This window comes from Pezoporus wallicus, unplaced genomic scaffold (assembly GCF_028554395.1).
Source record: "Pezoporus wallicus isolate ANWC-B61680 ecotype Strahan unplaced genomic scaffold, APGP_CSIRO_Pwel_v1 scaffold_7107, whole genome shotgun sequence".
Taxonomy (NCBI): domain Eukaryota; kingdom Metazoa; phylum Chordata; class Aves; order Psittaciformes; family Psittacidae; genus Pezoporus; species Pezoporus wallicus.
The window spans coordinates 2,447,124-2,472,064 of NW_026642114.1; the positions used below are offsets into that span (position 1 = coordinate 2,447,124).

The 24,941-nt window shown below is 36.4% G+C and overlaps 1 protein-coding gene across 5 annotated transcripts in view; it reads right to left on the reverse strand.

The window, feature by feature from the left end:
- Positions 1 to 24,941, reverse strand: part of RALGPS2 (Ral GEF with PH domain and SH3 binding motif 2) — a 117,687-nt gene that overhangs the window by 55,366 nt on the left and 37,380 nt on the right. For all 5 annotated transcript variants that reach the window (XM_057427455.1, XM_057427457.1, XM_057427456.1 and 2 more), the window contains 5 exons: positions 22,572 to 22,622; positions 15,806 to 15,889; positions 8,877 to 8,966; positions 5,918 to 6,010; positions 731 to 857 (listed from right to left, as the gene is read on the reverse strand). In XM_057427455.1, coding sequence (XP_057283438.1) covers positions 731 to 857; positions 5,918 to 6,010; positions 8,877 to 8,966; positions 15,806 to 15,889; positions 22,572 to 22,622 — 445 coding nt within the window. The remainder of the gene's footprint in view (positions 1 to 730; positions 858 to 5,917; positions 6,011 to 8,876; positions 8,967 to 15,805; positions 15,890 to 22,571; positions 22,623 to 24,941) is intronic.

A 24,941-nucleotide genomic window follows, 5' to 3' on the forward strand; every position in this document is an offset into this window, starting at 1 on the left:
AAGTAAAAAAATGGGTAAACATTACCTTGATTTTATCAACATCTTATGATACCAAAGAAAAGCTACACTAAGGAAAAAAAAAAAGGCACACTGACCACTTTAACCAAACTAAGTGGAGACATTAAGTAAAACTAGATTATCTTGGCAACAAACACAATACATATTAAACACATTTATCTAGCTTTCAGATACAGAGGAATATCATTTACTCATAATTATTCTATAAAGCTGAGTCAGTCATAACAACCCAGTTTCTCTTGTCACCTTAGCATAATTAAATGCAGCAATTTTATCATGTTCCAAACCAAGATCTACATATACTTATCTCAGAGGTTGGTGATTTATTACCTTCTCATAAATTAAAAGCCATCATTACTGTAACAGTCAAGTATATATCACTAAGAGTGCTAGCAGGCATAACAATTTAAGTACTTCTCCAGAAGTCTGTTAATGTATCTATAAAGCATATGGGAAAATAATTTCCCAGAAAACTGATACTGTATGTAAAACCTGAAGTGCTTGTGAGGTTTAAAAGGTGTTTTCTTTCTGAAGCTAGTGAAGTTAGCTCTTGTCAAATACAGAGCATCCATAATCAACTAGTGGTTATAGATTCTTTACTGAAGTGTTCAAACAGTTTCATGAAAAGATGGTGTTTAGTTTGTGTAATTACTGGAGAAGTATGTTTGTCATTTTGTCATTAGCGTTTCCCACTAGCAATGCTTCAACTTACCTAAATAGGGAATACAAGGAGTCATCTTCAAGCTGCTGATATAGTCTCTAAGCCTTTTGTAATTATCTTCTTTACTCATAACATACTCCAACTTTTCAAAGGTGGCTTTATCCTTCCGACTCAGTAACTACGGGAAAAAGAACCAAACCAAAACACAACACAAAAAGCAAAACCAGATGAGCTTAAGTTTGATCATTATCGTTTCTCTTCTACCCTTGTAAGCATGGATTCCCATCTCTACTCCCCCACTGTTGTATTTAAAAACCAAACCCATAACAACTGCTTTAGAATTACAGCATTTACTCCTTAACAATGAGTTCTTGGAGAGTTTACAAAGAAAAGTTGCTACTTGGTTGTTAAATTTAAACTATCTTTTGGGAAAAAAAACCAAAACAACACACAAACAGGTAAAACTTTGGTGTCCTGGAGGATTCTTCTGAAATAATACAAGTTCTCAAAAGACTATTAACTTACACAGAGCTAATGCCTTTTCTGCTCCTCATGCCATTCCTCAGCTGGGGTAAACCACAACATAAGTTAGCATTTCTTTGTCAGAAAGACTTAAGATTTTATACTAATCCTGCTTCAAAAGAAAAAAAAAAAACAAAACCCCAAATTCCAAAATTTGTTCTTAATCCTGTTTTGAGAGCTCTCTCAACAAATAATTCTCCAAATAACAAAACAATAGCATTAATTTCTGATAAATATCATTTAACAAAAATTTTAAAAACAATGCATGCAGATGTACATGTCCATGTACTTGAAGGTCTGGAAAAAGAAATTGTGAAAACTTACTTTTAAAACATCTAGCAGAACTACTGCTGCAAAATCACCTGAAAGGCTTCATTTCAATTCATAGTCAAGACTTAAAGAAGGGTGTAAGATGTTCCGGCTGAATATTCTGGCAGAAGTCTCAGTGTTCTAGTCCTAGTCACAATTTTTCCCATATATGATATCCAATAGTGCAAAACTTACAAGGGTCTGATCACCAAATGCTTTACACATATTCCCTTTACTCTTTCAGTTAAAGAACATATGTGAACATGCTAGAAGTATTCCTTCTGCAAATTCACTACTGCATTATTTTTACTTACATTTCCTACCTCATCTTCTTAGCTAACACACTAAACTCTGACTTTCAGAAGAAAGTCACTTCTAAAAAAAGTGAACTGTTTCCCTGAGACGCGCTGATCTCTGACATTCCAGCATAATTTACATCCTTCGCTTTGGTTCCAATATTCAGATAAACAGCATCCCCTGTTCATTAAAACTGCAGACATCTGCCAATTCCAGTACAAGGAAACAGTAGACAGGCATGAATTCTTTCCAGCCACTGGAACACAACATTTATATTTTGAAGCTTATCTCCTCAAAGATGGTTCCAGTTTAATCAGCCTAGATTAGCTTCCATTTAATAATACTCTAAAACATTCTGATACCATCTGGTGTGTGTAATACTTCTGTATTTTGCAGACTGGAAGGTAAGACAAGACTAACAGATACAGTAATAGCCTAAATTCAGGCTTGAATGAAATTAATTTTATTTTCCTTAAAACATGATGATTTGCACAATCTTGTTCAAGTCTGATACATCATTTCAGGGTCTTTGAATAATTTCTGAACGAGCTGACCCTGTATGACTTTCCCGTGTGCTCATGAAGCAATTCACATCATGCCTCCACTTTCTGCATTAATATAGAAAAGTACAGAGAAACTGACAATATTTAAAGAGTTTCTGTCAGGGCAAGTAATGACCCAGCTATTATTTCTTTGGTTTTGAAGCTGCTTCTTTTTCTAAATAATTTTTCTTCTTCTGTTTTTTAGACTCAAAGGATGCAAAGAACAGTAGAGATATACATATGCAGAAACAATAAAAGCTAAAGCTGATAGTTTACAGTAGCAGGGAAAGATTTGGAGCCTTTGAGACTCTTCTTTGCTTTCTCATTATAGAGTGCCAGCACTGAAGACAACCTTTTGAAATGCAGGAACAGTGATGAGGTTTCAGAGTACTGGCAGAGTGGGTGGGATTCACACACCTAACTTCAGATATTCGCTTTCATTGCCCAAGTCTTAGCTAGTCATTCGGACTTTCCTTACATTAAATGAAGTAGAATAGAATATTCTATGAAATTTCTTGGAAAGATTTGTAATTCTTTTCAAGTTTTGATCAGGGCACATCATGCATTAGAAGCATTTATTATTCTCCAGAGTTCAGAGGGTGTGCTGGCAATGACTGAGACAACTTTCAGACATACTGTCAGAAGACAAGACTTTTATCTTTTTTAGGAACATTAGATTAACACGTAAATATTTAATGGTTCCATGGTTCCTTTCAGCTCTAGATTCCAACCACGTAAAATGAGGTTTTGGTTTTTTTTTCTTAGGAAGTGAATATACTTGTAGCTATTTTCGCAACTTCAAGTTGATTGTGGGCTGCTACAAACTACCTCAGAAATGGAGAAAAAAATCCTCCCATATTGAAGGTTTCAGAAGGTTATTGTATAACTTACTCAAATGACCTGGTGATGACTCAAATAATGGCTTGGTTTGCCTTTTTGTATCTTTTCTTGGCTTTAATATACAGAAAGCCAAAGACTTAGAATTACATCAAGAATCTATAAACTAAATTTCCAAGAGAAAGACAACTGAATTGGTTTGCAATACACAATTGCTAGGAACTATCCTGAAACTTGAATTTGCAAAGGCTTATGTAAGATGACAAAAAAGTAGAGACTTGCTTGGTATTATATGAGAAACTAAACACCTGCAGAAACGCAGGAGAAGTTACATGGCATTTCAGAGGTTGGAAGAGGAGTAAACTTTAAAAAATGATACATATTCCGACAGTACGTATCATCTTCATAAGTAAAAACTAGGAATTCTAACTGACCAATCAGGAAAAGAAACTGGGGGCACCCAATTCTGAATGGCATAATCATGGTAGTAGCTAATATGGTTATGTTAATATATGCTTATAGTTGACCTCTTTTTTTTTTCCACGAAAGAAAAACTCAAATCAATTTGGTATCACAGTTATGTAAAATTGTTGACACATTAATTCATCAACATGACAAAACAAGAACAGAAGCTCTCCTTAAGATCATTTTGAAACATTAAGTACATTCAGATCTCTTTAGAGACATTTTTGGTATTTTGAAACAATACCTCACTTGACTGTGTATTTACAAAATGTGCTCAGAATCCTAGAGAGGTAACCTCAGGAGGAATAAGTTATATACAGTTTTGGTAACATTTATCAACTGAACAACACTATCATTCAGTTTTCAGACAAATAAATACTTTTTGTAACATGCGAGGATATGTTGACATGTCTTCAGTGCAAGTTTTTAGAATCACAGAATAGTTAGGTTTGGAAAGGACCTTAAGATCATCTAGTTCCAACCCCCCTGCCGTGGGCAGGAACACCTCACACTAAACCATCTCACCCAAAGCTTCGTCCAACCCGGTCTTGAACAATGCCAGGGATGGAGCATTCACAACTTCCTTGGACAACCCATTCCAGTGCCTCACCACCCTCACAGGAAAGAATTTCCTTCTTATATCCAACCTAAACTTCCCCTGTTTAAGTTTTAACCCATTACCCCTTGTCCTATCCCTACAGTCCCTAATGAAGAGTCCCTCCCCAGCATCCCTATAGGCCCCCTTCAGATACTGGAAGGCTGCTATGAAGTCTCCACGCAGCCTTCTCTTCTCAAGGCTGAACAGCCCCAGCTTCCTCAGCCTGTCTTCATATGGGAGGTGCTCCAGTCCCCTGATCATCCTCGTGGCCCTTCTCTGGACTTGTTCCAACAGTTCCATGTCCTTTTTATGTTGAGGACACCAGAACTGCACACAATACTGCAAGTGAGGTCTCACGAGAGCAGAGTAGAGGGGCAGGATCACCTCCTTCGACCTGCTGGTCACACTCCTTTTGATGCGGCCCAGGATACAGTTGGCTTTCTGGGCTGCAAGCACACACTGCAGCCGGCTCATGTTCATTTTCTCATTGACCAGCACCTCCAAGTCCTTCTCCGCAGGGCTGCTCTGAATCTCTTCTCTGCCCAACCTGTAGCTGTGCCTGGGATTGCTCCAACCCAGGTGTAGGACCTTGTACTTGGCATGGTTAAACCTCATGAGGTTGGCATCAGCCCCCCTCACAAGCGTGTCAAGGTCCCTCTGGATGGCATTCCTTCCCTTCAGCATATTAACCAATCCACACAGCTTGGTGTCATCGGCAAGCTTGCTGAGGGCACACTCAATCCCACTGTCCATGTCAGCGATGAAGATGTTAAACAAGACCGGTCCCAGCACCAGTCCCTGAGGGACACCACTCGTTAGTGGTCGGCAGCTGGACATTGAGCCATTTTAGCTACTTTTAATGATCTATTTTATATGGATCTCTCGCATAGCAGTATCTCAATCACCTGGTTATTTTTATCACAGTTGAAAATGTCACAGTTCATCTGTTTATACACCTGGATGACTACACAATTTGTGGCTGAATCAAGCACAGTGTTCTCTCAGATCTGAGGTATCTATGAGCAAAAGTAATTTCCAATGTTCTTCTGATCAAAGATAGAACTACACAAAAATAATATTAATTCCAGTTCAAAAACCAGATCTCACATAAAAGTGTTTCCAAAGAACAACAATCATTCATAACTGTACAAAAGCACACCTACAAGTATACTGCGTAATGCGGTTGCTGTAACTATGAAAACACTTCTGAAAACTGAGAAAAATTGCTAGATTTAGTTATCAGTCAGAGAAACTACAAATCTCTTTATGGAAACTGAATTAAGAGTTCCTGGACATCTGCTCTCCATAGCAAAAAAAATTCCAACAGTATAAACCCCTAAATGATTAAAGTATGACCCACCTTGGCATTCTTAATTTTCCAGCAACTAAATACAAAATAGCTTCTGGCCAAATTAGAAGCCTCTGCATTTAGCAGAATCTGCAGGGAGCTATTTTTCAAAGGAAAATATTTCTATGCCAGAATGGAAAAAAAATGCAACAGGAAACTAGACTTAAGACGCACTAGAAAAATTACGTAAGAGACACTAGAAAAATTATTATTATTAGAAGTACCTGGAATAAGTATTGCATCCTTGAAAGTAAGCCACAGAACATTGTATTTTTCTAAGACCAAATTAAAACCCCTCCATTGTCCTGCTGCTCACTTACCGCCCATGTTTTAGTCAGCCTGAAGATTGGAGCACTCTGTAGGCCTGACACAACTGCCATAAGAGCATGCAGATTATTCAGCTCATACAGTTTCTGAGGATAAAACCACATACAATAACAATAAGCAACATTCCAAGTGCTTTCAACAATGAACAGAGAATAAATAACCTAAAAATGAGGAAATCTTGCATGCTCTAAAATGAAGTTACAGTGAACTGCTATGAACCCATACCACTTTCACAGCACCTCCTAATTTTTCCTTACGGCATCTATACAGGTTTGGATTAGACTGTATTAGTTGCTTGATATTCCATTAAGAACGCTTAAAAATAAATAAATAAATAAAATCTATACATTTACCCATCCTGGGACATATGTCAGAAGTGCCAGAATTTTTCTGAAATTCAAACCCAACAAATTCCTTTCATAGCATTCAACAGTATTTTAAAGGTTAACATGCCAAAAAGGATAACCCAGTTGTGCATGACGTAATCATGGCAGTACTTAATGCTGTAAATGCATTTGGCACTGCAGGTTTATGTTGCTACCAATGCTGCATCAAAGAGGCCAAGAAAATATTGCTGCAGGTTGAAATCAAGCAGGTAAATTTCAAAAGCCATTTACTTTGAGTACTTCTGACACTGAAGTACAATTTTTAGGACGTGACAACTAAAGCTAACTAGTAGAATGGAACAATGAAAGCAAGATTGAACACGGAAAACATCACTGTAAAAGAATTTTCTTAAAAAATGTCTACAAACCCAGCACATAAGTGCATTTTCTTATATACTGGAATTTCACTCCCCTCTTTTTCTTTCCGTATGTCTCCAAACCCATCAATCTGCCTTGGCCAATTACCTACTGGTACTACACCATGAAAGCTTAAAAATGGTCTGGAAGAAAATACTGTTTCTCAAGATTTTCTGCAGTATCAATTATTCAAATAGCTACAAGCACCCAGAGATATGAACTACATTCAGGCATTTTTGGTGAAGCACACACACAAACTGAGGTATTACCCCAAATAAAAGACTTTGATAAAGAAATGTATACTCAATCACAATATGGAAAATCCTCTTTAGCCTGTTTGGAAAATTCATCAGGGTATATTAAGATTCCAGCTAGAAATGACACAATAATATAAGGAACCCTTGCTATTCAAGAAATGGAAGTATTTTTTTTACCTCCTTGAAACTCAGCTTACACAATTTTTATTGATTAGAACACCTTTCATGAGATAACAGGACAAAAAAGCTAGACTACATGCTGACTATCAGCACTGAAACAGAAGTCATAACTAATCAGGATATTGGGAACTTCAGAGGAATGCAACTATTAAAGCTAATTAGCTCATGCATAAAGCAATACAGTGTGAGATACCATTAAAGAACTGCTAGCTACACTACAAATAGCTGTCAGTACTGTGGAGTGAATTTACAGCTCCGAAGAAACATAGTGTGACCTCTGGCACCAACCTGCTTTGATAATAGCTTTGGTGTAAACAGAAAATCCTTCAAATGGCACTAACTTCACTAACAGCAGTAACTTCATGTGAGCAGCCATATGTAAGCAAAGCCAAGATAACATAAATAAATTAACAGATATAAAAACCCACGCCATATACAGTTTCTTGCTTTTTGTAATTGTGATTTTTAGAACTTGCAGGCAAGCAAAGCTCAACCAGCTAATTGTTAGAGCACATAACTGTATCAAAACCAGCAGCATTTCAGCAGACACTGCTGTCTGCAGTCCACTGATAAGGCATATGCAGGGTGCTATGCGCATAGCAGAGCCTACAACACCCAGCACTAGCAAGACCTATCCAAACAGTAAGCAAACCTGACCCAACCTGGCTTCCAAAACTGGTTCTGAACTATAACAATACAAGTGAACCTCCCCGCTTCTAAGGAGGGACATGGATCACGAGGCAAAATTTTGTATGTTTGTATTTCAAACAAAAAACGAACTGATTTTTAAGAATACATTAGATGATAATACATTAACTCACCAGATATCAAAAGATATTTGAGAGATCCTTAACAGTTTATGACCACAGCATTAGCAAAGCCTGTGGAATCCTACAGAATTAGCCTGCTTTGCCCAAATTTTATAGTCAAATCCCATAGAGGTAAAATACTACATTATTAAAACTGTGCATACAAAGACAAAGAATGCACTTACAAAATAAATATCAAGGTAATTACAAAAATTTTACATTTCTTTTTGCAGGTAACCTGTGGTAGTCACAGAAGTTATCTGTAGTAACAGTCAACCACCATCTGACAGCAAAAAACATCCCTCTCTTCACACTACAATGAAGTTTAAATCTGTTTGAAGGGCCAGGACTTTGGTTCATCTATTCATAAGCCAAGATTTGCTGACTCTTTTCTTATGAAAGTCTGTCCTAAAGGCTTCCAGTAAGATATCGCAGATATCACAGATGAAAGCCTAAAGAGATCAGGTATATCAGGTATATTTTTGAAACAGTATTTATTAAGCTGATACTATTCATGACAATTTGAATAAGACATAAAAGATCATTTCCTTCCAGTAGTAAAAGCAAACAAACTATTTCTGTTCTGACTGGTGCTGTTTGAACTGATTTTACAGTTTGAACAGATTTACACAGCTTTTTGGTTCAATCAACATTAGAAAACACATCCAGCAAATTATATTACCTAATATACAATATTTGAAACAACATAACTTTTCAACAGTTAAGCTATTTGTTGGGTTTTTGTTGTAAACAAAGGCTTCTATTTCAGGACTTGGGTCTGTCACTATTTCTGACAACTTTGTTAAATGCAGAAACCAAACAGCTATTCATGTCAGCAGATACAACCACAGCTAAATCAGGTATCAGATAAATATTTACCCACATTTATTTCTGAACTGACCACCTTAAGTATAAGAACTATCACGGTGAATCCCACAGCCACCCCTCAACGCAAATTCTTACCTTCGCAGTTTTAATATAGTGGCTCAAAACCTCAGCTCTTATTTTTAAAGTCTGTGCATGTAGAATCTCTCTAACAACCCAGAAGCTTACCTAAAAAGAAGAAAATTTGCCTTTTTAAAATACAGACCGTTTACATTATTCTTTTAATGTATTACTCAGGAAATAAAAATATTAAAAGTATCTCAGCAGTCAACTTCTACCTATAATGCTGAATTCATATTAGAAGATGCAAATCATTATACTATAAAATTCCAAGCAATACAACCCAGATATTAATAAAAAACTTTCTTCAAAGTGTTTTGCTATGTCATTCTACTCATTCTTACCCAAGGTAACTTCTAGCATTACATAGTCAACCACTTGCTTAAATCAAATTCATAAATCCAACTTACGTTTAGAATTCATTGAATTCTAAATGTACTGAATCCTGTTACTCTCTTCACCTTCCTTATTTCACAACTGGTAGCCACTCATTCCAGTATTTTGTTAGATAGTGCCTGCCTTTCTCTCTAAGTGCGTGAGTGGCTAGAACTTGTCTTTGTAAAATCTATCACATCAGTCTCTTGCATACAAAAAACATTTGGATCTATTTTTTTAATGAGGAAAACCCTTGTCATCAGCATATCTCAAAAAAAAAAAAAAAAAGGCAAACCCCAAAACAACCAAACAAAAACCACAAAAACCCATACAATCTATGCAGACAGACTTGCTTTCAGGCTAAGTTTGAGGATGAGATCTCACAGACACAGAGCAAATGGCAAAATTCTCAAGCTTCAAACAAAGTTCTCCCAAGAAAATAAAATAAGGAAGAAATTTTATGAGGAGAGCACAAAAATGAAGAAAATGGAGTTACATCCTTTGGCTTTCCTTTTCACAGCTTCAACGCTGCACTATCCAACTCTCAGATAAGCTGAATACCTTCAAGTACAATTCCCTAAACACTTTCAAATTCTGAACACCTCTAAAAAAAAAAAAAACCTAATCAAAGCAATATAACCCAAATAAAACTGAAATAAGGTAGAAAGCTTCTGGAATAACCTAGAGTTTATAGTTTGTACTTTTACTGCTGGCTAAGCCAATTACCAATTATCTAGTATGCCACCATACTAGATTTTAAGTGTTACAGGACTAACTTTGCTGTTGTACAAAAATCACTGGTACATTCAGTATGGCACAAAGGATACTTGCTGCGTTTCACAGTTAAATGAATGACTCAAAACTAGAGAAGCATAGAATAGTTAGGGTTGGAAAGGACCTTAAGATCACCTAGTTCCAACCCCCCTGCCGTGGGCAGGAACACCTCACAGTAAACCATGCCACGCAAGGCCTCGTCCAACCTGGCCTTGAACACCGCCAGGGATGGAGCATTCACAACTTCCTTGGCAACCCATTCCAGTGCCTCACCTCTCTTATAGTAAAGAACTTCCTCCTTATATCCAATCTAAACTTCCTTTGTTTAAGTTAAAACCCGTTACCCCTTCTCCTATCACTACAGTCCCTAATGAAGGGTCCCTCCCCAGCATCCCTATAGGCCCCCTTCAGACGCTGGAAGGTTGCTATGAGGTCTCCACGCAGCCTTCTCTTCTCCAGGCTGACAGCCCCAACTTTCTCAGCCTGTCTTCATATGGGAGATGCTCCAGTCCCGATCATCCTCGTGGCCCTCCTCTGGCCTTTCTCATCGACCAACACCCCCAAGTCCTTCTCCGCAGGGCTGCTCTGAATCTCTTATCTGTCCAACCTGCAGCTGTGCCTGGGATTGCTCCAACCCAGGTGTAGGACCTTGCACTTGGCTTGGTTGAACATCATAAGGTTGGTATGAGCCCCCCTCACAAGCGTGTCAAGGTCCCTCTGGATGACATTCCTTCCCTCCAGCATATCAACCGAACCACACGGCTTGGAGTCATCGGCAAACTTGCCGAGGGCACACTCAATCCCACTGTCCATGTCAGCAACAAAGATGTTGAACAAGACCGGCCCCAACACTGATCCCTGAGGGACACCACTCATTACTGGTCTCCAGCTGGACACTGAGCCATTGACCACAACTCTCTGCATGCAGCCATCCAGCCAGTTCTTTATCCACCATTAAAGATTTAGTCTTTCATATATAAGCATCTTCCAACGCGTCATGATGCTTTGATTTTTTAAGAGTGATGCTAAACTACTTCTTGTAAACTAACGTTGTGTATGTATTCAGGTTCCTGCCCAAAATTTCAATTAAAAATAAATGAAATATCCCATTTCAGTTTGTGCAGTATGACAGCTCTTTATACAGAATAGCACAAGAAGACCCACACCTCCAAACTTACGGTATTTTCATTGAAAGTACAGTGATGTGATAAGAACTGGCAGGTCAAAACACAACAGCTCTTTGGAACTGTTGTTTCAAAAAATTGGAAGAGTTGCAAAACAAACAAACAAAAACAAAACAAAGAAACAATAATACCAAAAAACCACAACAAAAAAAAACACAAAAAAAACCCAAAAAACAACTAAAAGCCAAAATGAACATGAAAATTCCACAAAGACCTTGCATAACAATTGCTTTCCTTTGGTCTGTTTGTTTGAGGCTGTATTAAACAAGAAAGAATTAACCACAGAGCTCAGTTTTCTTCCTTTCTCTTTTTTTTACCTTTTTAAATACACAAGTATACGTAAGTCCTGAATACATAAATACTTAAGTATGACAGTACTTCCAAATACTGTCAAAAAAGTTAAACCTCAGTCTGATATTCTGCTGTAGCTACACAGCTTGATAAAACCAACTTTCCCCTTGAGTGATGAATGAGTTTCTAAAGAGATTCTTTCCCTTTGAAGATAAAGGGAATTTAAATTTTTAACCCAGAACTCTGTATCATAAAGAATCAGGTAGAGAAACACATGTACTGCTATGCCTTAAGATCACAGATCTCTTTGGTCTCAAGTTAGCGGAGTGTCGATATAATAGGAGACTTGCTCAAAATACACAGCAATGCTCAATCATTTTCATAATGATGAAAAAACAAACAATATATTATGTTGGCCTTGACTTCTATGAAAGTTTATTAGTACTGCAATGATATAAGCACCGTGCCACGCAAGTACACTCGGAAACCAGGCTTCCTGAGTAAGCATCTCAATCCCAGCCTCTTTGCAGGAGCCAGAACAAAATGCAAAACTTTCTTCGAAGCTTAGAGCTATCCAGTCCCTTCAGTGACAGAGCAAGCAGGAGATAGAAGAATTAAAAGCACTTTGTAATTTCCAGTCCAACCACCTCTACTCTTTTTTGATGAGTTTTTACTGGCATTGACATTGTTTTTTGGCTGGTTTTGTCTATTCATTTGTACCTTTAGACAGCACCATAATCTGATGATTCCAAATACTGAAAAATTAGCAATGTAAATAAATCCTTTTGTTTCAACAGGCAACTTTTTTATTTTATCCAGGTTAGTTCATTAAATAAAGAATACACTTGTCCCATACGTATTTTGTAGTTATTTTGCTTCGAGTCCTCTATCGCTGCATTTAAATGTTATTATTTCTCACACTGTCCTAACAATATTTATAAGTTAAACGGCGCACAGCCTTTGGCCATCAATGCCTTTGATACCAGTTCAAGACAGCATTTAACGCTCGACAGATTTGTGCGTATATTCTCTGCCCTCTTAAGGTCAACCTAGAAAAACATGCTTAACTTTTGAACATAGCTTTTCTTAAATCAGAGCTTAAGCTTTTTAACTTATCCTATGTTTGCCTTAACTGACATACTAATTTTATTATACTGGTGCTTTTAAGCTCATAGTTAGTTGCTGGTTCCAAAACTAACTGTGCTTTCTGTGCTAATTAATGAATAGGCAAATTCAAGATATTCCTCATTAGTTTCTGGATCATTCCTACAAGTATCTCTTAAAAACAATCTGAGATGTATCTCTTAAAAACAATCTGTATAAAAAGCATGTAATGCAAACCAAACAGTAATGATTTTGTATCACCACAGCTAAGTTAAAATCCCCATCTGTTCTGTTTCCAAAGGAAGCACACTGACCTCTTCCCCACCCCATTTTTTCATTTGGTAACCCCAGTGAAATTTCACTATCGCACTTCACTGCAACTCAGAAACACTAGAATATTCAAGACAAGCTTCTCTTACACGAAGTTTCCATTTGGTTAAAATAGCCCAAATAAACAAAAAACCCAACAACCACCAAAAAAAAAAACCAACAAACCAACACAACTCAAATCAACCATGGTTACACAGTTCATAAAATACAAAATTTGCCAGTTTCACATGGTAACTTTTGCTTTAATTTTTTTCCAAAGTACTGAATCTAGTTGACAAGTTTCTCTAATATTTTAAACTCTGTGGCAAAACAGTTCCACTCCCATTTAAATAAAAACCTCAAGAAGGAGAATTTCAATACAGCTAATCTTACAACCAGGAAAGTCAACTACCTTTACATAAACTATGAAATGTTTTCATATCAATTCCTAAAAGCAATCTCAAAAAAAAAAAAAAACCAAAAAAGAAAAACCCACACTTTTTGTTTGGCTTAGGAAGTAGGCAAACTTGCCAATTTTGCACTAACAGATTTGCCAGCAACAACAGTAGAATGCAAGTATACAACTACCTTTCAGCAGAAAGCTGAAAAAGACAGATCAGAGTTTCAAAACAACAATGTAAAGAAATTACATATTTAAAAAGAATACTTAGTAGTATATGTGTAGATCTATGGAGTACCACATAGCAATGTATTCTTCAAGAATAAGACAGTCCTGGCATGGAATGATTCAACTGGTTTCTCTTCCCTGAACTCAATCTGTTTTTACAGGCATCACTTATAATTATCACATAACTAATGCTGGAAATACACTACTTCATTCTCAGTGGACTGCAATCAACTGCGCATAATCATTACTGTTTCCAAAATGCTATCAGTCAATCAATTTGCTGTGAAGCAGCTGTTAGTGATTTAATATTCTCTTTATTTACAAAGTGAGAGCTGTTCATGGTTTGCTTTTAGTAAAGTGGTGGAAAAAGGAAAGAGACAGATGCATAATTCATAATTTAAAACCAGGAAAATTTCAAAGGTTAAAAGAAGTTTGATGTAATGTATTAATGCCTGATAAAAGTCAAAAGTTGCAATGATTTTCCTGATAACTTACTTTAGGTCTAAGCATTAGAGATACCCAAGTCAGTGGGGCAGGTGCCCAACAGGGTGAGCAAGCATCGTGGGCGAGAACTGAATGTTGAGAAGGCAAACCAGACATGGAAGACGAAAACTGCTTACTCTACCATGCTTTCTTATTCCCAGCTGCTACTGTCTATCCCATAGGAATTCCAGGGTTTCACTGCTCCCAACACCATGGTGAATATAAATATGACATTACTATTGGAATGAATGAGTCCTCTGCAATGAAACCATTGATGGTCAGTTTGCAGACAGATGATTGCATATTCCCATGGTGAGTTCTCTGTATTATATATGTTATTATACAATAACAAATGAGAAGTGAGGTCCTTGATAATGTAAGCTGCCTAACATGGCCCTTACTACAAAGGCATTTCGTAATATTTAGCAAAACAAAATGTTTCTTTGAAAAGATGACTTACATAAGACACCAAATGTTGGAATCACAGGCATATCAGTGAAATTAGTGTAAAAAGCACTGGTGTTCTTACATGAGTTTCAGGATGGATATATATAGCCCAATAAAGGAGCAACTTCAGAAGGAAAATTTCAAGAAAATTCCTACATTCCCTTAGATTTCAATAGATGGTATGGTCACAATAACTTTGAGGTGTAACATTTTCTCTTCAATCAAGAGGAGAATCAGGTGATTACCCATACCCAAACAAGCGTTTCAGTCATTACAAGGTTAAGAAATATACTAAGTATTGTTGATGAGAAGTAATAGGATTTGGTAATATCCTGAAAGTGAGTGATACTGAAAAATGAGAAAGTACACAACAGATGATTAAAAACAAACAAACAAACAAAAAAAACCACAAAACCCCACAACCCTGAAAAAGTTAGAGGACTGATCTAAACTTCAGACTATTAACAAAGCTGTCTGTAGATGTGAGACCAGGTACAGAAGATACATCTGGAACAGAACTTGGGGGTTTGAGACATAATCAAACATTTACAAGAGGAGAAGTGAGGGTAATAATAGCATTACTTCATCTGAAATACAAAACATGGCATTACATTGAAAAAGAAAAAAAAAAAAGAAAAATCACAGTTTTGAGACTTGGTTGGCTAAGTACAGAGTTGGAGTCCTACAGCTTTAACTGTGAAGAAAGCTAAAATTCTGATTATAAAAGTTGATTTTACACCAGGAAAGCTAAAATTCCGATTTTAGAAGTTGATTTTACACCAGGAAATTTTTAAGTAAGAAAGCTGTACATCTCAAATACACTACCTGAAAAAATATGCCAGAGTTAAATCACAAGTTCTGCACAGTAAAACATTTTGGAATTTTTGAAGTTTTCCCAGAATCAACTTAAAAAGGTAACAATGCTGACAAGCGTCTTAGATGTTTTAGTCTCTAGAAATATATGTTGAGCAAAAGACACTCAAATAACACAGAAAGAAATTACATGTAATTGCTACTCCAGAAATCCTATTTAGGAAGCCTTTAAACCTGTAATTATGATAAATTCTTTATATAAAGAACAGCCAGTATTTATTTGGGTTGTGGGGAGGCGTATGGGGGGTGTGTGGTGTACAGAAACCACAACACTTTGTTACATCAATAACCACTATTTAAAATACAGCAATTTCTTCAGTACTGTTTCTGTGTATCTTGAAGGAACTCCTTCTAGCAAATACTTTTGAGTTTTCAAGTAACCAGCTGTGACCAGCAATAAAAATGATGTGCCAGAACACTTAATCCCCCAGACTTTTTAAATTTGTACATGTAATGACACTGGAAAAAAAGTAACTCACATGATTGAATCTTCTGGTGAAAGCAACAGCATTTGGTGCAGAACTGTATTTCTCTTTTTTATTCCAGCCACAGCTTGCCAGCTCCTAGGAGAATGAGGATGAAATTTATTTTTTTTTTTAAATTAGCACATAACACATATTCAGAACCAAGATCAGAGAGACAAATCTTAAAAAGTTTCCAAATAACAGAGCATGATACATTGAAATAAAATATAGTTACATTACTGATTTCTTCTATAAATCAAGATTCCACAGCTGTAATTTCTGAATTATTTTGAATTATTATATTTTTTAAATTAATCTTTTGTTGAATTAAGGACTTGGGTTATTTTTATTCAGGGCTTATTAGAAACCACTGAAGTTATTCAGGATCCATTTTGCTCCCATAGAAAATCCTGCTTTAAAAGTATGAATCTGAGCTAGGGAGAACAGCATGTTCTTTTCTTTTCAATTGCTTTCTGAAGATATTTAAAGTCTACTGAGAAGATACACCTTGTTAACTCAAAATAAAACGTGTCCCATTATTTTAAGTTGGCATGTTGCATTAAAAAAATACCAAAATTGTAATCTTTTGCAGCTACAATAAAAGAAATATATTTCCAGTTTTCCCTTCCAAAAGGAGCCAATTTAATTTAAAGCTGAACAACACTCAGCACTCAAGCAAATAGTTTTGTGGAGTAAAACAGAGCAAAAGGACCTCCTTAAAAAAAATCTCACACAGTTACATACAAACTTACAATGCCTCTTAACTTGTCTGTAAATCTTAGTCAGCACCTGGGCAACTATATCTTCCTTTTTATTTGCTACCACTTAGTTTCAGTAAAGCGATTTTGATTAAAATAATAACCTAAATGTATCAAAATGAGCTCTATCAACATACAAAAGCATACAGAATAAATGCATATATATACAGCATGCAATGTATTCCAGTACTACCAAGAAAAAATAATCACTACAGAGACAGCTAAATTATTAAAGTGTCATAATAGCAAAGTGCAGCCTTTCATTTTTATTTATTAATGCTTTCTTTCCACATCTTCCACTCTGAAGTGCCCTTAGTTTTATCACCACACTGAAAACTACTTACTGAAACCAATATCACACTGTACATCCAGCTACCATATAAAGTGGGTAAGATGACTTAACAGGTAACCAAAAATTGTCCCATTTAAGACAGTCATAGTTTTAAAAGAATTTGTTATCTGGTTATTCTAAGCTATAAAGTTGTGGTGGGGAGGTGGGAGGGGTTTGTTGGTTTGTTGGGGTGTTTTTTGTTTGTTTCTAATCAGGAACTTAACATCTTTTCAACTGACACCCCAAAACTACTAAATAGTCTCATGACAGTTAAGAGACACCTTGAATTCTTCCACTTGTTGAAGTCTGTGGCATGCTGGTATTTGTTAGAGAAGACTGAGATGCTCCTTTTCCACAGCTCTAAGAAGCATGCAGAAAATCCAGCTCCGTACTTTCCTTCAAATTTCATTAGAAAGTTCTGTCACCAAAACCTGTCCTGGAAAATGTCAGTATGTTTGGCACAGGAATGCACATGCCCAACCCCTTATATTGCATTTTAATGACTATGCACAACTATGCAGCCCTGAACTGCTTCTGTTGCAAAGGAGAGTGGACTATTGGAGAAGGACCCATTCAAGAGACTCTTGTTTGCATTCTCTATTCCTCAGGATCTCCCAGTGCAGCAGTTACAAACAAATTTCTGCACTTGGGAGAATACAAGGTGATTCATCCTTCCTGCCATCTGATGATCACATTTCCTTAACAGCAGTAAAAAAAAAAAAAAACAAAACACCAAAGAAACCAAAACAGTTGCCATCTCACCTTCAGAGAAAAGCATGGCAATTTCTTATTAATTCAGGGCATCTTGTGTACTATTTCAATTCTCATCACCAAGTAAAAAAACAAATTATTATTTTGAGCACAAGTGACCCATTGCCCTGGCACTGTGTATCTTAAGGGCTTACATGGTCCAGTGTATCTTAAGGGCTTACATGGTCCAGCCGTTAGAAGCAGACCTAGCACTGAGGTTTGTGGCACTGATATGATTTGCAGCAGAAGTGGTGATTAAGTAGAAAACATTACCAAAAATCTTTAAACAGTATTGTTGAAGTCATATATTAAAAAGTAGAGGTCTAATATCATTTGGACACAGATGCAGATCTGACTCTCAGACTGTAAACAGTATATATATATATATATATATATATATATAAAATTGTTATTTCAAAGTAGAGGTCTCCCTATTTTGACAGAAGACTCAAACAACTGAAGATTCTGCTCCAGAAAAATCCTCTTTGAGATTTGCCCTGTCTGAATGGAAAGAGAAACCAGTGACTGGCAGAGAATAAATGTTTTGGTAAGTAAGACTGAAAACTAAACAATGAGGCATAGCAGAAATAGCTCCTGGAACACATTCCTAGCAGATTATCCTATGACCATGTCTGTATTCCTGGGCCGGAGGCTGGCTGTAAGATTGTACATAAAGTTGTACATCAACATCCGTATCGTGGGTTGAAATGTGTTTTCATGTGGTCTCACAAAAAGATAAAGGCTTTGTTATGCATTATTGACCATATCACATATTTAAAACCCTTAAATTCTAGTTCAGTCAAAAAATACAGAATACACCAGGGTTGACTGTAATCAAACCATTCTTATAGTTCCATCAAAATATTCAATTTCTTCACTAAAGACTGTGCTGCCTATTCCATTACTCCAATGCAGGCATGTTTCTTGGAACTTCCTTCTAAATTTCACTTTTTCCACTACAAGTTTCAAACCCACATTTAGTCACAAGGATAATTTCCTCAGTCTGCCAGTGAACTCAAGCACAGGAGCTATATCATCACCACTACCAATTTTTTGTTTTGTATGATTTATTTAAAATTAGGTGGAAGACTGAAAGGTTAAAGATCAAGAATACAAAAGCTGGACTTTCTTTGTAACTCATTTGGGTCTTGATTCCTTTTGAGTCTACAAAATTTTATTTTCCTTAACAAAATACTACAGTAACACTTAAATTATAACCTGTACTGCATGGCAGAAAGACTGTACTTCTCATTAAAGTCTTTATATATGGGTCAAAGTGAAAGTTTCAAAAATAGGAGAAATAAAAAGCAAGGATTAATAGTGAAACCATTATACAACTTCAGAGCAAGTAGAGATGAATATTCAATATGCAAACTTTTTTTTTTTCCACTGCCTAGCTTAGTAAAGCAAAGGGGATAAAGAAGTCCAAGACAATAACCCAGTGGAGATCTTCAATGTGACAGACTACAAGTGGGTAAATAATTCTGGAGGATATATTAAAGTACGTGCAACAGGTAATCAGATTTTTCCAAGAACAGTAAGCTAATGTGTTCTACAAGGGGACATCTGGTAGTTAATGTTAACGTAGCTATCAGCAGCACAGCTGAGCAACTCTATGACTACCTTTGTGCTTTGCTGCTAGTGATCTCTAGAAAGTCACAACCACTACAACAACAAAAAAAAAACCCAGCACACTACTTTCACTTATGGGGGATAGACGGGAGTCATCCGATTGACTTTCGGAACTCCATCTTTTATTGTTTCCCAAAAATGAAAATGCAAATCAGCTGCTTTCACTCAGACAGTGGTTTATGTACCAGAGGAGTGTTCTTATTACCTTAATTTCTTATTCTGGAGCCCACCAATTATTAGTTAACAAAGAAACAGTAATACCTTCTGCTTTCTAAGCTCAGAAATAACTTGCAGGAATTTCAAAATGATGAAGAAAGGCGGTTTCCAATACCAGTTGGATTGATGCAGTCTGCTTAGGGCTCAAGCAGAGGATCGTGTTAATCACGTCACTATATACTAAGCTATGGTAAATGTTCAAGTCCATGCTTCTGGCTCATCCAAAATGTAAAGTGATTCACTGTACCTTAATCCTCAGTTATGTGGGCTAAACTAAGTTCTCTTTCCATTTCTTGCCAAGAGCATGAAACAGGAAGTGTAGCGGGTGATATGTAGGAACTCAAGCACACACGCAAACCTACCATATCTGCAGGAAATTTTAATACAGGCAGAGAGAATTACATTTATTTGCTGTAGAGAGAGTCAAAAGACCGTAGAAGTATGTTAAGTGCCTGCTATGAGTCTGTTCACTGATTTTGATGCTAAAAAAAATTACTATGTATTGGGTAAATAGTGTTATTCAGCTCTTGGCTTTGGTAAAATAACCAAGATGACGTTCTGATGTCACTTTAAAAAGAAAAAAAAAACCCACACTAAACCAAAACAAACAAACAAAAAAACAAAAAAAACCCCACACCAAACAAAACAAAACACAAACTCACAATACTTAAAGATTTTACGACAATGAAGGTGATGCAACACAGTAATTGATACAGTCAAGAAAAACAACAGGTAAAGAACACTGCTCATACATCCTAAAGATGGTAAAAATCCACTCCAGTTATCTTAGAAATTAAGTATCTTGGAATAAATCTTTCAGAACCCTTATTTGGGAAAATAAATGGAAACACATTAAAGGCTAAAAATATTCATTCATGCACCATGCTATAGAGTTGGGAAGCAGATGGAGATTCACAGCCTATATAAACAGTTTTGTCAGTGAATTACTACAATCTGCAGTAGACACCCAGACTTTAATTTTTTTGATTTAAAACTTGGGAAAGATATTGCTCATCCTTTCCCACCATACATGCAAACAAATTCAACACTTGAGTGCGCGTCAAGTTATGTGTGAAGATTTTACAAGCTGAATCAAGATATGGACATAGCACACAGTCTGGTACAGGTACTTCAAAGAAACTCGGAAATCTGTAACACTTCATTATCTGCCATCAAGACACCTTCAGGCAAACAACATGTTCCATGCCTGTTTCCTCCTTCTGCAAAACAGGAGAAAACAGTTTTAATTGTGTCTATCTTATTCTGACCTGAGAATTAATTGTATGCTCCTTTTTCATAGGGGATTAACACAATTTAGAGGCACACAAAGATACAAGACAACAGACCTCTGTGTCTGTGAAGGAACACTGACAGACTTGCATAATACTTGCAAGAAAGTGAAAGAGCACTTGATAATACTTGCACACTGTCAGTGCCTTCAACTCCTTTCTGCAAACACTTGAGAAGTGTCAAAACAGCTACCCTTTCACATATGCATATTTTTCAGTGAAGGCATCACTGCTCTCTAGATATCTATTCTCTCACAGTTTCTTTCTGTTAAGTTTCACTTATTCAGCTTTTCCCTCTTATGGTTTACAATAATGCGTTAGAACAGCTAACAAATTTAAATGTACTTTGTCATATCTTCTCATCTCCCACAGACTTTCCATAGGTCTATTCACACAACAGTATCTGAGATACAAGAGGTAGCATTAAAAGAGCAACAAATTATGAGGTATGGAATACTGGATCACTGCCACTATACCTAACTTGATTCCTCGTGGTTGTTACACAGCTGACTGCTCATCCTGTGCAGTGTCAGAAGCAGACTGCAAACTATAACCTACCATCAAACTCAAGCAGTGGAATATTTTTAGGTAAAGTCTTAACTAGCTAAATTGGTGTTCTGATTTTTCGATATTCAGTACTTTGAAGCTCAGTGCAACTAGAGATAAGACACTCTGTAAAAGCACCCAGAGTTTATTCAACATCAGCACTGGGGAGGGGGCAGAATCCTGCACAGCAGGAATGATTAGCATTAGAAAAAACAGTAAACAATTATAAGAATCAGATAAGAGAGTAAATAAGAGATCAAATGGGGGGCCTTTTTGAAAGGTTTAAAAGAAACCAACAAACAAAAAACCCCATATAAATCCACATGGATTGGGAAATAGCTTGCTGAAATCATGACAGCTAAATTATGACAACATTTTCAAGTACAGATCAAAAGAAAGCCTTCCAAAAAATTGTGGTTACACAAATGATGAAATCAGTTATCACAACCAAGAGATTCAGCAGGTGTCTCTACTTCAAGCAAAATATAAGAGTGACATGACAAAGCTTGCTACCAATAAAATAGCTCGTGATAGTCTAAAGGTGACTAATGATCTGAAAGGCTTCCACACTACTGATAAAGTGGATAGTTCAGTGAAAAATAACTTTCAAAACTGCAAAACAATGCCCATCAGAAAATGCTTATTGTACAGAAATAAGGACAAACAAATTCATCACTTATTACAGACACTGAAGATTCTGAAAACATCAGTTCAAGGCAGGTTGCAATCAGAAAGAAATGTAGCATTATGTAAAAACAAAACAGAGAACAAAAATCATCAATAAATTATCCCAATATATATCCACAGATCAAACCCATCTTGAACACAAGATGCCACTACAGCCTTTTTTCTTTTTCCAAAAAAAGATACAAACCAGTTAGAGAAAACAGAGGACAGGATTAGGTATGGCACAAGGTATAAGGAGCTGAAACCTAAAACATTATCAGAATAGTCAGATCAAGATATTTATAATTCAGAAACATAAAAAAACAGATACTTCACCTCTAGCACTAGCTGAACATATTTAAATACCAACACTTCATTCCCCAAACTAACAGTTCCAGATATTTGTGTGTTATAAAACCACCTGCTTCAGAGCTATATGAACCAGGGAAAAAAATAAGATTTATTGACATATTTTGACTTTGCAATTCCAGAATTTATACACTGGCACAACTTTTTTATATCTAAATTAAAAGAAAACCAAACAACCAAACAAAAAAATAAACAACCAAACAACTAAACAATGAACTACTTACCTCTGGCTGAATTGCTTTAAATACAGGAACATCCATTAGAGTTATCTGACCCTGAAATAAAATAAATCATAAGCTAAAAATTAACTTCACATTCGATTACATTGTTGCGCTGCATGAAAACTATGTTTGTTCTGTTTATTATTTGACTTTTACGTTGTAGCTAATTTCAGAGGTTTTGGCTCTACCACAGAGCTGTCCCAAAAAAAAAATAGTGTGCCAAACTTTACGTTTAATAAACAAATTATGACAAATCATTCTCAGGAGAATAATCCTGTAGTTACGTATGCAAGTTAGAGCTTGATCTCAGAAACACTACTTAAGAAGCTATCCAAGAATACAAGGAACTACCGTCAACTGCTCAAGGGCAGTTTCTCTTCAAACTGAGCCTCACTCTAGATGTTACACAATTCTGTTGAAACATCCCTAAAATTTTTCAATCGATACTTGAACCCTATTTTGAATAACTAAGCTAAGAAACTGTTCAGTTGCACAACAAGAGTTAAAATCAGATTTAGCCATCTCACTTTGAGCAAGTCAGAACTAATAAGTACATTTTCATTCCGGGATGTCTGTTTAGCTTTGGAAAGGGCAAAGAGGAACGCACAGAGTCAAACCCCAGGTTTTACATTTTGAAACATAGTCACAGATCCTCATTTTAAGCATACAACTTAAGACTGCTGCCTACCTATGAATGTGAAAGAAAGAGATCATCTCTTTCACAAAGTACGTAGGTAGCCCAGAAATACAGCTGCACCAGGGGAGGCTTAGACTGGGTATCAGGAAAGAAATTCTTCACTGAAAGGGTTTTCAAGCACTGGAACAGGCTGCCCACGGAAGTGATGCAGACATCCCTGGAGGCGTTTAAAAAACATGTAGGTGTGGCACTTATGGACACGGTTTAGTGGTGGAATTAGCAGCACCAGGTTAATGCTTGGACTCAACTAACTTAGAGGTCTTTTCCAACCTAAAAAAAAATTCTATAATTTTCCAATTTTAATAAAGACACTAGATTTTTCTAGTCTTGGGCAATAGCGAGATTGAATCAGACCTATTTAACTGAGTCCACATACTCAACTACAAACAAGAAAACAGACACACAAATAAGCATGTCTCAACATCTTTGTTGCAGTAAGTCCTGTACAAGCTTTTATATAAACAAACATTTTTGGTCCTGTAACCAACACTCACATGTAGTATTAGACATATAATTTTTACCTATCATTCATTAATACCTATAAACTACTTAAATGCCAGCTTAAAAATCAATCCCCAAACTACCATTTTTAAATGTGGTTTAACAGACAATGGATCAACTGTACCATGTCTTGACAGCACAAATTATACTGTATCTTAAAAGTTTAAATGATATCAAGCATAGCAAACATGCCCCCTCCAAGTTTGTTTTAAACAGCAGCAATTAATAAGAATGAAAATTCAGAATATAGTGGGCCAAAATACTCTTTGCCTTCAACACAGCTTCTCTCTTCCCTTGCACCCACAGCAACTCCAGTGAAAACGTATGATAAACTTCAGGCAAAACCAAAAGATGCCTTTGAAACTGAAAGCAATCTTGCCATCTGGAACCATTCTATTCTTTTGATGCCTAAAGTGACTTATTCTTGAACAAATAAAAATTGTTTTCCTAAAATTAAAGACTCTTTCAGCACTATTTTTTCAGATCATCAAAGTCAGAAACACAAATATCGTCACACAAAGTCTTTTTTCAAAAGGGATTGTCTTATTTTGCCACAAGAAGTACTGACAGCAACAAGTGTCATTCCTGTCAAGAGAAGCAGGTAATTTGTGAAAGTGCACCCAGACAACATAAACTATTCCAACAGTGGTTAGTAAGACTCTGCTTCTGAAGGCCTCTGAATGTGTGTGTGGACAATGCCAGTAATTTTCTGTACTATTTCCCACCTTTTCCTAGCAAGTTATCTGGGAAAGGACTAGGACCCTTGGACAGTGACAGTTACACTCCACCTGAGTATGCAAATATGGCTTCATCCTGACAATTTAACAGCACCCCCCCTTATTTGATATATCTATGTATAAGGCTCTTTCGAGGAAAGAAACAGGCAAGGCAAATGGGCAAAGGAAAGACATCTGACCAATAGGGGGAACAAAGCAGGGGAAATCTGGCTAACTAATTTCTAGAGTTGAAATGGACTCAAAGCTAATAGTCAAGATGTGTTCAGAGAACACATCCTAAAAGAAAATGAGACCCAAGTTTATATATTAAACTGTTAAGCAATATTTAGAAATTTATATGATAAATTGAGAATACCTAAGAAAAAGGCCTCCCTATGAGGGCAGCACTTACCTAAATACTGCACAGAAAATCTGTACCACTGTGTAAGACAAACTTGC